General features: G+C 50.1%; 1 protein-coding gene across 1 annotated transcript in view; it reads left to right on the forward strand.

Moving 5' to 3' along the window:
• The first annotated feature begins 2,985 nt into the window (after positions 1-2,985).
• Positions 2,986-15,787, forward strand: part of LOC101540425 (zinc finger protein 878-like) — a 34,761-nt gene continuing 21,959 nt past the window's right edge. Inside the window, exons 1-6 of the mRNA XM_012935187.2 lie at positions 2,986-3,048; positions 4,209-4,335; positions 5,110-5,251; positions 6,296-6,523; positions 7,221-7,419; positions 8,352-8,489. Coding sequence (XP_012790641.2) covers positions 2,986-3,048; positions 4,209-4,335; positions 5,110-5,251; positions 6,296-6,523; positions 7,221-7,419; positions 8,352-8,489 — 897 coding nt within the window. The remainder of the gene's footprint in view (positions 3,049-4,208; positions 4,336-5,109; positions 5,252-6,295; positions 6,524-7,220; positions 7,420-8,351; positions 8,490-15,787) is intronic.

Here is a 15,787-nt window from a genome sequence, read left to right on the forward strand (position 1 = left end):
TGTGATCTCAGCACAGGGGGCCACCTAAGCAGAGACGGTGCTGCCAAATGTCACCTGTGCCCATCTAGCCAGTCACATGCAAATGAAGCTCCCCCCGTGCCCTCCATTATGGATACCCTCTGAGCACCCGTGTGTCCAGTGGGGCAAACCTCTGGGCGGAACAGGTCTCATTCCCAACCCAACCTATCCCACCAGGTGGGTGCAGGTGAAAGTTTAAAACCTCTTTGCAGAGCCGTTTCCTATCCCCCCCCTCATTGTCCCTGCACTCTCGATGCACAGGTGCTGCCTGTGCTCTGTCCCCAGCATCACCCCGTCGCAATATATTCAGGGGTATCCAAGAACTCCAGTGTGCTCACCAGTCATTTGAAGATGGTCTCAACTAACACCCAAGGACAGTAGAGACAAGGGTCAGGGGAATTGCTCCACTTATACCCAGCAGTGCTCAGGTATTATGCCTCTTTCTGCTGAAGGCTCACTCCTGACACTGCTCAGGGTCCTTAGGGGATGTTGGGGATTGAGTCAGTCAGTTGCATGCAAGGCACGTGCCCTATCATTTGTACTACTCTTGGGTACCACTGATGAAATCAAGTTTACCAAGATGGTTTATGGTGAAGAGGAATGTGGTACCGTATTCTCTGCAAGCCACCCTTTGCTCCCAGTTATTTAAAATTCAGGGCTGGAGTGAAGCAGGAACCATGCATGACAGATGTGCTCCTGCCCCGCTCCGTGTCCATCAAAGAGGAGGCCCCCTGGCTGTGGTGTGGGATCTCACCAGCATCTAGAAGAGCCTGTCTCTATGTTTTTCCAGACTTTATGCTTTATTTATGCCTTAAACATTACTCGTCAAGTCTTATCCTACCTGATATCTGAAAGGACCTGGAAGGATGTGTGTCTGTGAAAGAGGAAAGGTGGGGCGCCAGGTAATCTAAGATGCATCTGATTGGCCCTTTCTACCTCACTGGCCCTTACCGTCATCCAATCAGAGGTAGAGAATAGGCAGTGATGGCGGGGAGAGAAACGCAAAAGAAGAGGCAGCAGCCCCAAACTTGTTCTTGGCTCCCTGAGCTCTGCCAAGCTTGGCCACTGGACTCACTGGGCCACCAGTTCCTGAGGAGGAGAAATAAGGAAGACAGATTCCAGATCCAGAAGCTCTGCTGGGAGCGCGAAAACGGCCTAGGTATTAGACCAGGTGGCCAGGAAGAAGTAATCGGGACCAGGTGAGGGTGGAGTCTGAGACTGGAAAGGGGGAGGGGACGGATGAGGCATTAGAGCAGGCTCCCAGGAAGAAGTGTTTTGGACCAGGTGAGGGTGGAGTTGGGAGTGGGAAATGGGGGAGGGGAGGTATGAGTGACATCATACCCGAGGCATCTGGACCCAACAACTGAACTGTTAAATGAAGTTTCTTTTTTTTTTTTTCTTATTTGGCTCACACCCAGCGATGGTTAGGCATTACTCAGAAATTACTGCTGTGGTGCTGAGGGACCATCACTGATGCTGGTTATTGAACCTGGGTCAGGCACACACAAGGTAAACACCCTACCCACTGTGCTATTGCTCCAGCTCCTTAATGAACTTTCCTATTTTTTGAGGGGGAGGTCACACCCAGCAATGCTCAGAGCTTCTCCCTGACTCTGTAGTCAGGGATCACTTCTGACAAGGCTATGGGGACTCAGTGGTGTGACAGGAATCGAATCTGCATCATATGTCTGCAAGACAATTTCCTTGACTTGTTTCAGGGAACCTAAGAGTGAACAACTTCTTTTGTTTTGTTTCATTTGTTTGGGTCACACCTGGTAATCCTCAGAGTTTACTCTTGGCTCTTTACTCAGGAATTACTCCTGGTGGTGCTCAGGTGACCTATAGGATGTGGGAATCAAATTGGTGGCCACACCCTCCTCATTCTACTGTTGCTCAGGCCTCATGAACTTTTTTTTTCTTGTAGGGTCACACCCGGCGATGCACAGGGGTTACTCCTGGTGTTGCACTCCGGAATTACTCCTGGCGGTGCTGTGGTACCATATGGGATGATGGGAATTGAACCAGGGTTGGCCAAGTGCAAGGCAAACACCCTAGCCGCTGTGGTATCTCTACAGCCCAAAACTCATGAACTTTTAAGCATCTGAACTTTGTCCTCAGATCAGTTCTGAAGAACCCACCCACTTTGGAGTTAGTCTGCCAGGGCACTGACATGCTTGTTATTTTTCCTGAAGCAAGTCCGGAAGGTTCCCCACGTAGATTCTTCATATGCCCAGATCCACTGTTCCTTGACTTCCAAACTGCTCAAGTAAGATGGTGAGTTTGGGCTCCTTTCTTTTTCATGATGATGATGATGATGATGATGATGATGGTGATGATAATTGTGTCTTTTGGGCCTCACATGGTGGTGCTCAAGGTTGAAACCAGGCTGTGTGATCTAGGATCACCCTGGCAAGTCCTGTTACCATATTTGGACTCATGCAAGGTAATTGCCTCCTCACTGCCCTATGTGCCCTTCCCCTCTTTTCTTAGCTTCTATCCGGCGGTTAGTGGCTGAGGGAGCAGGCAGCACTTGGACTTGGGCATCCTATGAGCTCCCAACCTTTGTTCAAGGTGGCCTCTATGGAGATTTTCCAAACTGTCCCGCGTGGGGCTTCGACCTAGGTAAAAGTCCATTGCTAAGAATGTTGCCAAGGAGTTGGGAGTGGTGGTGGTGATCTTGGAAATCCTTTCTTGTCCTTTTGTTTTTGGGAGCTGCTCTTGGTCTGTTGCTATAGATTGGTGAGAGTCTTATCAAGTCTTAGTTCCTGTTTCTCCACAAGGTTGGCGTTGCAATGTCAGAGCTATTACTTCCCAGGAAATTTTCTGTGATCACCTGGGGAGGGGCCTTCCCTATCTGCCAGCCTATCTACATCAGAATGACTCCTGACTCTGAGCTCAGGGATCTCCGCTGGGGGCCTTGGGGGATCTAATGGGATGTTGGGTATGGAACCTGGGTTGGAGCATGCAATGCCTGCACCCTTCCACTATGCCATTATCCTGCCCCGTAAGCAAGTCTTCCTGGAGGTCTTGGTTTGGTCCCTTAATGCTGAATTGACAGACAGCAGGATGTCACCTGTCCCTTAAGCAATCCTGCGGGTTACCCGGAATTAGCTGTCTGAGCAGCAAGTCTCTGGGCTCAGAGGAGTTGCCCAGAAGCTTCTTTTTTTAAAATTTCTTATTTTTTTTTGTTTGTTTATATGCATTTTGTGTCACACCCCGCGATGCAGTGAAGTTGGTCCTTGCTTTGCAGTCAGGAATTACTCCTGGTGGGGCTCAGGGGAACTATATGGGATTCTGGGAATTGAACCCAGGTCAGCTGCATGCAAGGTGAACACCCTATCCACTGCAAAATACCTCCAACCCCTAGAAGCATCTCTTCTGCATCACTCTAGAACAAGAACCTTGCTCTAGGTCTTGGTAATGTGAAGTGGATTTCCCCACATGATGCAGTTAGGTCACCTACCATTTCTTGGGCGTGAATGGGAAGGGCTAGTCACAAGGCCACTGTCAGTTTCCACATTCTTCGAACACACATTCCCTTTGTCACTCCCCGCTTTTGCTTTCGGGGTCACACACAGTGATGCTCAGGACTTACTCCTCGCTCTGCATTCAAGGATCACTCCTAGCAATGATCGGGGACTTTTAAGGGATGCCAGAGATCAAATATACATCCACCACATGCAAGGCAAGTGTTGTCTCTGCTGTGCTTTGCTTCATTCTGTCCCTTTGTCACACTTTTTGAAAGACCCCTCAGAGTTTCCATATGGGCCTGGGCCGGGTGCTATCATGGTTCATGGCTCCCAGCACTTGCCACTGAGTTCTGCGTTATGCACACATCCTGGTGTTCCCTGTGGAGATCCTGACGGTTTAAAGTAGATTAAAGTAGGGGCCGGAGCGATAGCACAGCGGGTAGGGCGTTTGCCTTGCACGCGGCCGACCCGGGTTCGATCCCTGGCATCCCATATGGTCCCCCAAGCACCGCCAGGAGTAATTCCTGAGTGCAAAGCCAGGAGTAACCCCTGAGCATCGCTGGGTGTGACCCAAAAAGCAAAAAAAAAAATAAATAAATAAAAATAAAAAAATAAAGTAGATTAAAGTAAAACCCAGGATCCTAAAGTCGCCCCTCTGAGTCCCGCTGCCCCCTGGGATGCAGAGGGGGCCTGGCTGATTGGCATCTGTGTATGTTTCAGGAATCAGTATCCTTTGAGGACGTGGCCGTGAACTTCACCCAGGCTGAATGGGCTCTGATAAATCCTGATCAGAGATGCCTGTACAGAGACGTGATGCTGGAGACCTGCAGGCACCTGGCCTTCGTGGGTAAGGTTCAGTCACAACCCTTTCCTACAGCTCAGGGCACAGAGCATGCTGCGCGCATTCTCTGGGGCCATAGTACAGGACTGCTGGGAAGAAGGGGCCTGACTATGGGCACCCTATCCCAGGCTCAGAGCATTCCCGGGCAGGAGACAGATTCTAACTGACTTTTCTCTGATTTGGGGCTACAGTGGGATGGAGTGAAGTGTCAGGGCCACTGCCAGCACCTCTGGCTTTTGCTGTGACCCTATTGTTGCTGGTTGGTCCCCCGGTGATCAGGGGCCCAGGGCTGAACCCCGCAGTGCTGGGTGAGGGAGCTGGTGCCCATAATTATATTCAGGGCCAGGAGCATGCCAGGCATCGTGCTTCCTTGGAGATTCTTTTTGGGGACACGGGGCCCACAGCCAGAGATTCTCGATGCTGACCCCTGACTCTATTCTCAGGGACGCTCTTGGTCGTGCTCAAGGGGTATGAGACTCTGACCCACCTCATTCAAGGCAGCTGCTTCCATGTCTGTTGAAGCAAACCAGCAGCATAAGTTCTATTCTAGTACTTTTTTGTTACTGCAGAGCATCTTTTTTCTTTGATATACACACCTGGTGATGCTCAGGGCCGATGCTTCGCATTGCTTGGAGGAGTCTATTGGGTGCTGGGGAGTGATCCAGGTCAGTTGTGTCTGAGGCAAGTGCCATCCCGGCTTCCCTATTCCTCTGCTCCTCCCCAGAGCCTCCCTTCGGGACTAAATTGTCTTCCTGCCTGTCCCAGAGGGTGTCTCTTCAGGAAAAGACAATGGTACTCTTGGGCATGTCTTGGAGAATAAGTTGTTCAGTGAAGACTGCACTGTGGGGTACATGAGCAATGAAGAGAAGCAGATGTACCCTGATGTCAGTGACCAGCAGCACACGCAGAAGTGGCAACAAAAGTGAGTGGATTGGCCCAAGGGGGAGGAGAGGAGGGTGTTGTTAGTGAGGTGGGAGACAGATTTTGGGAGTCTCCAATATCTTTGGAAGTAAAACCAGTGTGTCAAACTAGTGCAGGAATGAGTAGTGTCGTCTTCAGACTCTTCACCCTCAAGAGCCTCTTTCATTTACCACACCGTGATGAGCATGGCTGACTCGTGGCTCTGCACTCAGGTATCTCTCCTGGCCGTCCTATGGGGTTCGATTTGCCCTAAGTCATGTAAGGTGAGGATTCTGCGGGCAAGGCTGGCAACCTCCGCTGGCTTCTTAAGTGTTTTCCACTCAGTATCCTTCTCGGAGAGAAGTCCCTTCTCCAACTCCAAACATGGCACCCCACTATTTTACAGGCTTAAACAGGGCCCTTCATGTAAGGTTTTGATGAATGATGAATCAATCATTTATTAAGAGGAATATCCAAAAAACCCTATAGTCAGGCCTCAAGCTATAGTACGTGCTTATTGTCTATTCTCTAGCATCGTTTTGGGCCTCCAAATCTTGCTTCTGAGTGATTCCTATATCCAAAGCCAGGAGTAGACCCTGAGCACTGCAGAGTGTGGTCCCATAGTAGGAGGGAAAAAAATCAACCCCAAACCAAAAGAACAAAACAAAACATGATCTAGGTACTGATTGATTGTTGATATTCATTATTATCTTACGTTTGAGCATTTCCTAATCCTGACTCCTGGTCTTATGCTCAGGAATCACTACTGGGGGGATTGGGGGACCTGATGGTGTGAGGGGAAGGAACCGGAGCAGCCTCATGCACGGTCCCTGCCCTTTCGCTTTCCTGTGGCCTCGGACATCAGGATGATCTTGCTTTTCTGCTCATTTTTTCTCATCTATGGCAGACACCTCTTGCCAAAGAGTCTCGGTTATGGTCACAAAGTTCCCGCACAAGCCAGAGGAACCTCGAAACGTACTCGAAACCTCTCTGCACCCCAGAGTCCTGCTGCTACTTCTTCTGCAGAATGTTCTTCTCCCCAAGACCCTCCAATACTTCCCCACAGCTCTCCTCCAGGTGACGTCAAGAACGCATTTAAGTGCCCTGAGTGCCCGCAGAGGTTCCAGTATCCCTGTATGCTGCGTGCCTACACTAAAGTGCACTCTGGGGTGAGGCCTTTCGCTTGCGAGCAGTGTGGGAAAAGCTTCAGGATTCGCTTGAATCTGGGAAACCACCACCGGACCAACACAGTGGAGAGCCCGTATGACTGCGAGCAGTGTGGGAAAAGCTTCAGGTCTCGCTCCCATCTGCATAGTCACAGACTGATTCACACTGGGGAGAGGCCATATGATTGCGAGGAGTGTGGGAAAAGCTTCAGGACTCACTCAAACCTGCGTAGTCACAGCCTGACCCACACTGGGGAGAGGCCGTATGACTGCGAGCAGTGTGGGAAAAGCTTCGGGACTCACTCGAAACTACGTAGGCACAGCCAGACCCACACCGGGGAGAGGCCCTATGACTGTGAGCAGTGTGGGAAGAGTTTCAAGACTCGCTGCACTCTGCTTCAGCACAGCCGGACCCACACCGGGGAGAGGCCATATGACTGCGAGCTGTGTGGAAAGAGTTTCAAGACTCGCTTCACTGTGCTTCAGCACAAACTGAAACACACAGGGGAGAGGCCATATGACTGCGAGCAGTGTGGGAAAAGGTTCAGTACTCGTTCTGTCCTGCATAAGCACAGCCAGACCCACACCAGGGAGAGGCCGTTTGACTGTGAGCAGTGTGGGAAAAGCTTCAGGACTCGCTCCCATCTGCATCGGCACAGACTGATTCACACTGGGTAGAGGCCATATGATTGCAAGGAGTGTGGGAAAAGTTTCAGGACTCGCTCAGACCTGCGTCGTCACAGCCGGACCCACACCGGGGAGAGGCCATATGACTGAACAGTGTGGGAAAAGCTTCAGTACTCGTTCGGAACTGCATAAGCACAGCCGAATCCACACCGAGGAGAGGCCATATGACTGCGAGCAGTGTGGGAAGAGTTTCAAGACTCGCTTCACTGTGCTTCAGCACAAACTGAAACACATGGGGGAGAGGCCGTATGACTGCGAGCAGTGTGGGAAAAGGTTCAGTATTCGTTCTGTCCTGCATAAGCACAGCCGGATCCACACTGGGAGAGGCCGTATGACTGTGAGCAGTGTTCCAAAAGCTTCAGGACTCGTTCAATCCTGCAAAAACACAACGTGATCCACACCAGGGAGAGGCTGTTTGACTGCGAGCAGTGTGGCAAAAGCTTCAGGACTCGCTTGAATCTGCAAAACCACCACTGGACCCACACCGGGGAGAGGCCATATGACTGTGAGCTGTGTGGGAAAGGCTTTGGGACTCGCTCGGACCTGCATAAGCACAGCCAGACCCACACCGGGGAGAGGCTGTATGACTGTGACCAATGTGGGAAAAGCTTCAGGACTCGCTCGAAACTGCGAATCCACCGCCGTACCCACACCGGGGAGAGGCCATATGAATGTGAGCAGTGTGGGAAGAGTTTCAAGACTCGCTTCACTCTGCTCCAGCACAGCCGGACCCACACCGGGGAGAGGCCATATGACTGCGAGCTGTGTGGGAAGAGTTTCAAGACTTGCTATATTCTGCTTCAGCACAAACTGAAACACACTGGGGAGAGGCCATATGACTGCGAGCAGTGTGGGAAAAGTTTCAGGTTTCGCTTCCATCTGCATCGGCACAGCCAGATTCACACTGGGGAGAGGCCGTATGACTGTGAGCAGTGTGGGAAAAGCTTCAGGACTCGCTCAAATCTGCGTCAGCACAGCTTGATCCACACCGAGGAGAGGCCATATGACTGTGAGCAGTGTGGGAAAAGCTTCAGGACTCGCTCGAATCTGCGTCAGCACAGCTTGATCCACACTGAGGAGAGGCCGTATGACTGTGAGCAGTGTGGGAAAAGCTTTAGGAATTGTTTGGACCTGCATAAGCACTGCCGGACCCACACTGGGGAGAGGCTGTATGACTGACCCTAGTGCGGGAAGGCATTCCGGCGTAGCAACTCAAGGGTCAAGCACATGCGCATCCACAAGGGTGAGCGACTCTACATGTGCCCACAGTGTGGGAAAGTTTTTCGCAGCCCAGGCACCAACCGGGGCCACCAGGTGACGCACACGATCCAGAGTCGCTTCCGGTGTCCTAAGTGCAACAAGGGGAATGCAATCACTTACTTCAGAGACCACCAGCAGACCCACAAGGTGACCCAGCCTCCCACCCGCGGGGACTGTGGCAGACTCTTCAGCACCCCAAAATCCTCTGCCGTCATCTCAGGAGGCATGTCAAGAAGCAGCTGTTTGTGTGCCACTGCAGGCAGGGTTTTTGCAGTGCTGCAACCCTGCACACGGACGTCTGCCAAACTCACACTGGGGAGAACTGCTGAACGTATCTTCTGCCCTATGCCAGGATAGTCTCCTGGTCTCCTACCAACTTGTGGGGCGAGAAACCTTGAGGTTGCAAGAGGGTGTGGAGTGCAACTCTGTGCCTCAATTTCTTACCCCCTCCCCCCAAATCTCAGGGTAAAGCCATTTCTTTCTTAAATCATGTTGGGGCTACAATGATGATGCACAGGAATGACTTGAGATTCTGTTCCCAGCAAGTTAATCCTGGTGGTTCTAGGGAATCCTGTGGGATGCCGGGATCAAAACCTGGGTCAGCCACATAGACGTCCAGTGCCCTACCTGCTGTGCTATTGTGATCACCCCCGAAAACTGTAATCTCGGATACTGTGAAGTCATTTGTGACTTGTGGAGCTTCTGGACAGAGTCTATTGGGGAATTCTATTTGAGTGATGTTATGTTCCTTGTGTTTATATTTGCTTGGAGCCCACACTGGTGCCTCTCCATTCAGATACCTGGCTCTGCTCTCAGCGACCAATCCTGCGTGCCTTTGGGGACCCTGTGATATGTTCCAGTTCCCACCCGGTCAATTGCTGCATGGCTAGTACCTTGCTCTTTACTATGGCCATTTGTGCTGCTGCAGAGTGAGCAGAGCAGTTAGGGCTCTTGCCTGCAGTCACAGGACCCCGGTTCTTTCTTTGACTCCCCACACAGTCCCAAACAGACTCTCCATGCAGGAGTGATTACTGAGTCAGGGCCAGGAGAACCCCTGAGTGTTGCTGGACTTGTGGCCCCCAAACCATGAACAAATTATATACAAGGAAAACAGCGTCAGAGCCTTGATGGCGGATTCACTCACCCCAACTTGGGGTGTTCTGAGCTGTATCTTGCTCTATTCATGCCTCCTCTTCCTTGTAGAGGAGCGTTAGGCCACCCTCAGAACGTGAGTTGGTGGTATGTGGGGTTGACTATAACAGGAAGCCTTTCCAAAGGGCTGAGTCAAACAGAGCAAAGCGGGTTCAGAACTCTTCTTGTTCAAAGCGAAGAGAACAACAAAATTATCTTGCCCTGGTCATGGATGACCAGATTCAATCCCAGGTACTCAATGCTCCCCAGAACCCTACGGGTCCACACCAAAGCCCCCCAAAAAATCCTCAGTGCCGGAGCTAAAGTACAGTGGGTAGAGCATTTGCCTTGCATACAGCTGACCCGGGTTCAATCCCCGACATCCCATAGGGATCCCCATGCACCGGCAGGAGTCATTCCTGAGTGCAGAGCCTGGAGTAACCCTTGAGCATCGCTGGATGTAACCAAAAGAAAAAAAAAACATCCTAGGCAGAAGTGATATATTTAGAATTTCCTCTGTCCCTCTGTTCATTCTCAGGCAGCTGGCTCTGGAGCACTGCTCACTGGGTCCCTCTCCACACTGAGTTTGAGTGAGGTGAGCCCCAGGCAGCACTGACACTCGAACAGAGTTCACCAGTTTATTCTTTGACTTGAGGCCCAGCAGGGCACGGGCAGGGCCGGAAGTTGTTGGACTCTCTCATCTCTTCCAGCCCTTGGCGGGTGTAAGCGAGTTGAATCCAGCAGAAGCAGCTTCCTCTGGCACACGGATCCCTCAAGAGTGAAGGCAGAACCATTGGGATCCAGGATAACTTCTGAACCCCCACTCCACCCTAGCCAGTACACACCCCCTTATCTGTCGAGGTGATTTAGGGGAGGGGGGCGTCAGAGGCAGGGGTGTGGCAGCCTCCAGAGTTGGGCTGAGGCTGTTGGGGGCACACAGCTCTGCCCAGGGGCCCCCGTTCCTTTTGGTGTCCGACTTTGGTCCTTCACTCGGGGACCGCCCCATCTGTCCAGCTCCCTCAAATGTCAGGAGAAGCCAACGAGCAGTCTCTGTCGAACAGGAGGGAATCTAGTAGTCAAGAAGGAGGTCTGGAAGCACCAGAGTTTTGGGGGACAGGGCAGGAGGCAGGTTAAGGGGGTCCTGTACCAGCTCCGAGCTGAAAGTCCTTTGTATGGGGTACAGGGGTGCTAAACTTCTAGCTAAATTTCCGTTGTGCCCCACAAAAGAGGAGGGAAGAGTTTTGGGGTCTCCCTGTGGGCTGAATAAGGAAGGAGATTCCTCTTCTTTGACCGTGAGGCAGTTGCAGGAGAAGATAAATGGGGTGACTTGAGTCTCAGCTTCATTAGAGTCCATGTGGGGGCATCCTGTCTGTCCCCCACTTCCGCAATCCCTGAGACTCAGCTATCGCAGCAGATGGGCTCCAGCTGGAAGCGAACTTCTGGTCGGGCTGTCCTGTCTGAAGCCGGGGCTTCCTTGTTGAACAGCTGCAGGACTCTTCCCTGGTGGCGCTGAATTCCAGAAGGGTCTAGGCCTGGTCCTTCCAGAATTGCAGGGCTGTAGGCAGGGCGGGTCAGGTGCACGGGAGCGGGGATTCCCCTTAATCCTCCTGCCACAAGCTCCGCGGACCCGGCAGCCATTCTGGGGGACCCAGAGCTAGGCCGCCCTATCTGGTTGGGGCCCAGCCTGGCCCGCAGGCTCCCGCAAGCACAGCGCTGGACCCTCGCATGAGGTCGCATCCAGCCAGGCGGCCGAGTTCGGGCACAGGCAGGTGAAGGTCTGCCAGGCGCCTGCCCTCAGCAGGGACAGGAAGGTCAGCTGCACGCCGCTCACTGGGCGCCGTCTTCGTCCACGTTGGAGAACTGTGGTTGCACGGGCAGGATTTGGGGGGCAGTGGGACGCCAGGGGCAGGCCGGCCAGCCCCAGCTCTTTCTCCCGTTTACACTTAGTTTTGTTTTTGCACACCTGGTGGTGCTCAGGGATCACTCCTGGAGGGGTTGAGCAGGCACCATGGGGTACCAGGGAGTGAACCCTAGTTGACGCGTGCAATTCCAGCGCTGTTCCCGTTGGACATGCTGTGGCCCCGCTGAGCCTCTTTCCCTCTGGAGACGCCTGTGCTCTCTCCCCAGCGCGTGCTCCTCTCTAAACCTTTCCAAGGAAATGTCTATAAAAACTCTTGTTAGTATCGAGACGCCAGACAGAGAAGGTGCAGAGTCCCTGCCTTCTCCAGATGGAATCCTGGCGACACTGAGTTTCTACTAACACGGCTCCATTTTGTGGGATTGCGATATCTCTCCAAACTCTCCAAGCATATGCCGCCATGCAACCTTTCCTGATATCCAAAGAAAACAGTCAGGAATGGCTCCACCACACCTAAGTGGCCAATATACCGGAGGTACAGAAACCCAGAGGTTGCTGGCAGCTACACTTGTGGACTTTGAACTTAACTAGGGTCCCGTGCAGCACCGGGAGGGAAAGTGTTTTTGTCCTCATCCTTTTCCCCTCTCGGCAGCATGACGACCACACCGTTTAGTGCTTCATGGACAGAGAGGCAGGAGCTTGCAGTGTTGGGACAAATGGGGAATCTCGCGATCGGGGAGGGCGGTGGTGCAGAACCAACCCTGTTTCTTGCCCAAATGAGACCCCAGCGGTTTCCCACGATCAGCTCCCCCACTCCTGAACAGCCATGATCTCAGAAGCACACAAACCAATCTCGGAATGCAGCGACTGCTGGCAGAAATACCTCTGGACTTAATACCAAAATCTCAAAACTAGGCGGCCAATTTCATGACCGTGCAACATCATATGCTCATTGTTATCAAAAATAGGAAACATACGTTCTAATGATGCCATTCCGACAGGTCTGACTGTTGGGCTGACTGTTGGGAGGAAAACTGCAAATAATGATAGTGAGTTTTCGGTCAAAAATTGAATGTTGGGGCCGGAGCGATAGCACAGCGGGTAGGGCGTTTGCCTTGCACGCGGCCGACCCGGGTTCGATCCCCGGCATCCCATATGGTCCCCCAAGCACCGCCAGGAGTAGTTCCTGAGTGCAAAGCCAGGAGTAACCCCTGAGCATCGCTGGGTGTGACCCAAAAAGCAAAAAAAAAAAAAAAAAAAAAAATTGAATGTTATCATAGCAATGAGAGAGTTAATTGAAAATCATCTGCCACACAAGCAGAGGGGGAGAGGGAGGGAGGGTCTCTGGGGTTCTTGATGGTGGATCATGTGCACTGGTGAAGGGATGGGTGTTTGATCATTGTATGACTGAGACTTGAAAAAATATGATAATTTCTATGTTGATCCGCTTTAAAAAAAATCTAGAAATAAAAGACAACCTGCCAATATAGGTTAAAAAAAAAAAAACTCTTGTTGGAGCCTAAGTGGTGGTACAGCGAGGAGAGTGCTGGCCTTGCACACAGAATATTCGGGTTTGATTCCAGGGATCTCATAGGGTTCTCCTGAGTACAGCCAGGAAATATTCCAGGATGCAGAGCCAGGAATCAGCCCTGAGCATCGCGGGTGTAGCCCAGAAAGAAAAAAAATAGAAAATGATCTTGCTTCACATACACACACACACACATACACACACATACACAAATGCACACACACTTTAAAAAAAAAATCCAGCTGAGCCTCTTGACTCTGAGCTTCTACAGAGTCTGTTCCTGCTGATGCTTGGGGGACCGCATGGATTGCAGGGGATCTAAAACTGGTCACCAGTGTATAAGGCCCATGTGCTGTCTTTCCAACAGGTCTTTGCCATCTGTCTTTTATGTTTATCCTTTTTCTTTTTTGTCTGCCGTTCTAACTCTGATTTAGGACTGATGTCTTTCTGCTGTCTGGTCTTGGGAAGATTTAAGCTCCATCCTCCATCTTCCAACCCTGCCCATGAACATTCCCTCCTAGATGCACCCAAACACCCACATGACCCTGTATTGAAGAGTCAGAGAGAACAGAAGCTAAGCTTCTTGTCCTGTGATCATCTGAGAGCTCATTCTAGCTTGCACAGTGAGGAGACATCACTCTGGGGTTTGTTCCATTCCTATACCACTGTGTTCAGCCACTTTTCTTTCCCTAGAAGTCCCTCAAGTAATCTGGAGGGATGTCATTGATGCTCTGAACTGTTATTTGACTGAAAAACTCTTTAGTCTGCATTCAAATCTGCATTCTAAGTGAACTGTATAGAGTATTCTTGGTGAGACATTCTGTTCTCAGCACTGTTTTATACCACGCCACCACCCCGCCTTCTGATCTATCATTTCTTGAGAATTCTGCTGGCAGTCTCGTGAGGGTCTTGAGAATTCTGCTGGTGGTCATGGGGTTTCTCTTAAGCAAAGAATACTTTTCTCTTGCTGCTTTTACAGTTTGCTTTTTATCTTTGCTTTTGGCCATTTTGTGCTAGTGTATCTGGTGGGTCTGCCTGGGTCTCTTGTATTTGGAGCTCTTTGAACCTCTTGGTTCTGGGTGTCCAACTCCTGTCTCAGCTTGGAGAAGTACTTAGCTATTATTTGCTCTTTTTATGTTTTTTGTTTTTGTTTTGGGGCTACACCCAGTGATGCTGAAGGTTCACTCCTGACTCTGCACTCATGAATCACTCCTGTAGGTGCTCAGGGGACCCTATGGGATGTCAGGGATCAAACTTGGGTTGGCCACATGCAAAACAAGTGCTTTGCCTGCTGTACTATCTCTGCAGCCCCTATGTTTTCTTTAATAAGAACTCGGGGTGGGGGAGCTGGTGCGATAGTACAACGGGTAGGGTATTTGCCTTGCACATGGCTGACCCAGGTTCAATTCTCAGCATACTATATGGTCCCCCAAGCACCACCACGAGGAATTCCTGAGTGAAAAGCCAGGAGTAGCCCTTAAGCATCACTGAGTGTGACCCAAAAAGAAAAAATAATCTTGGCTATTGTCAATAATGTTGCAATGAACATGATCATGTATATTTCTTTCAGATTAATATGTTGGGATTCTTGGATTAGGGGCCTTGGAATGGAATCAGGGCTCATATGGAAGTTCCTGTTTTATTTATTTTTTTTCAAGTTAGAAGATATCATTTCTTTATTTTACATTTTTCTTTATTTTTACATACATGTAGCTTAGAAACTAGAATATAATAAAAAACATTGAAGATTCTGCTTCTACCATCCCCCTAGGTAACCACTATTCGTTATTTATAAGAAGCATCATTTCTAAAGAGTGTTTATATTCAAAAATGCCAAGTGCCAGCTGTGTTTTAAGAGACAATAAGAATAGCCACCAACGTGGCTTTCTGTTAAACTGTTTTTCCTCCTGGTACTCTACTCAAGGCATAGTACACCCTCTAGTCCTAGCAGTTATTAAAATAAACTTCTTTGATTTGCTCTCAGCATATTTAACTACAGTCTTTCTATTTTGATTTGAAATCTTTGGTTCTCTTCAACATTCTATCCCAAAGGGTTTCCCCTTCTTTGATAAATCCCCTCCATAGTCTTTCCTTATTTCCTATTTTATTCTCTCTCATATCATCTTGGCTTCTTGGCTTCTGTTGGTCAATGCTTGATGAAAATGACCCTAAACTTCCTTACGTTTGAGGACTTGTCTCCCTACTGTTCAGCACCCCACACTTCCCCAAGCCCTATTTTTCCTTATCACCTAGTTTAGATAGAAAACTCAAAGGCACTTTTTTTTTTTCGGTTGTTGCTACTCATTTTGATATTTATTATAGTTATAATCTTTTTTTTATAATAAGAATTTTATTTTTTTGAATCAGCATGTGGAAAATTACAATGCTTTCAGACTTAAGTCTTAGTCATACAATGCTGAAACAACCAGTGCCCATATCCCACCACCAAAAAAAAAAAAAAACCACAGTACACCTCCCATCCCGCCCACCCCCACACCGCACCACCCCGCCTTGTAACTGATAAATTTCACTTTACTTTCTATTTACTTTGGTTACATTCAATATTTCAACAAAAACCTCACCATTATTGTTAGGAGTACCCCACTAGAGTCAGAACTGTTGTGAAGAGAAATGAGGTTTTGGATTTCTGTACTTTAACAACTAAGTCCAGGGAGATTTCTTCCGGATATTGGATCATTGCAAGCTTGTAAACCCCGTCTATGGTCGTCATAATATGGCAGTCCCCATGCCCTTCATCCCTGGGCAGGAAGAGGCGAGAGAGAGAGAGAGAAATACCTTTCCCCTCCTGGGCAGGCATGGGGTCGCGGCTTAGTTCTCAGGCTGGAGACATTCTGCAAGTAGGTGCCCATGTCGAAAGTGGTTTAGCTGGGTCTGGATTCAGCTGCGGAGGGGCCGCACACGCATGTG

The sequence above is a fragment of the Sorex araneus genome, chromosome 2 (assembly GCF_027595985.1).
Source record: "Sorex araneus isolate mSorAra2 chromosome 2, mSorAra2.pri, whole genome shotgun sequence".
Classification (NCBI taxonomy): Eukaryota; Metazoa; Chordata; class Mammalia; order Eulipotyphla; family Soricidae; genus Sorex; species Sorex araneus.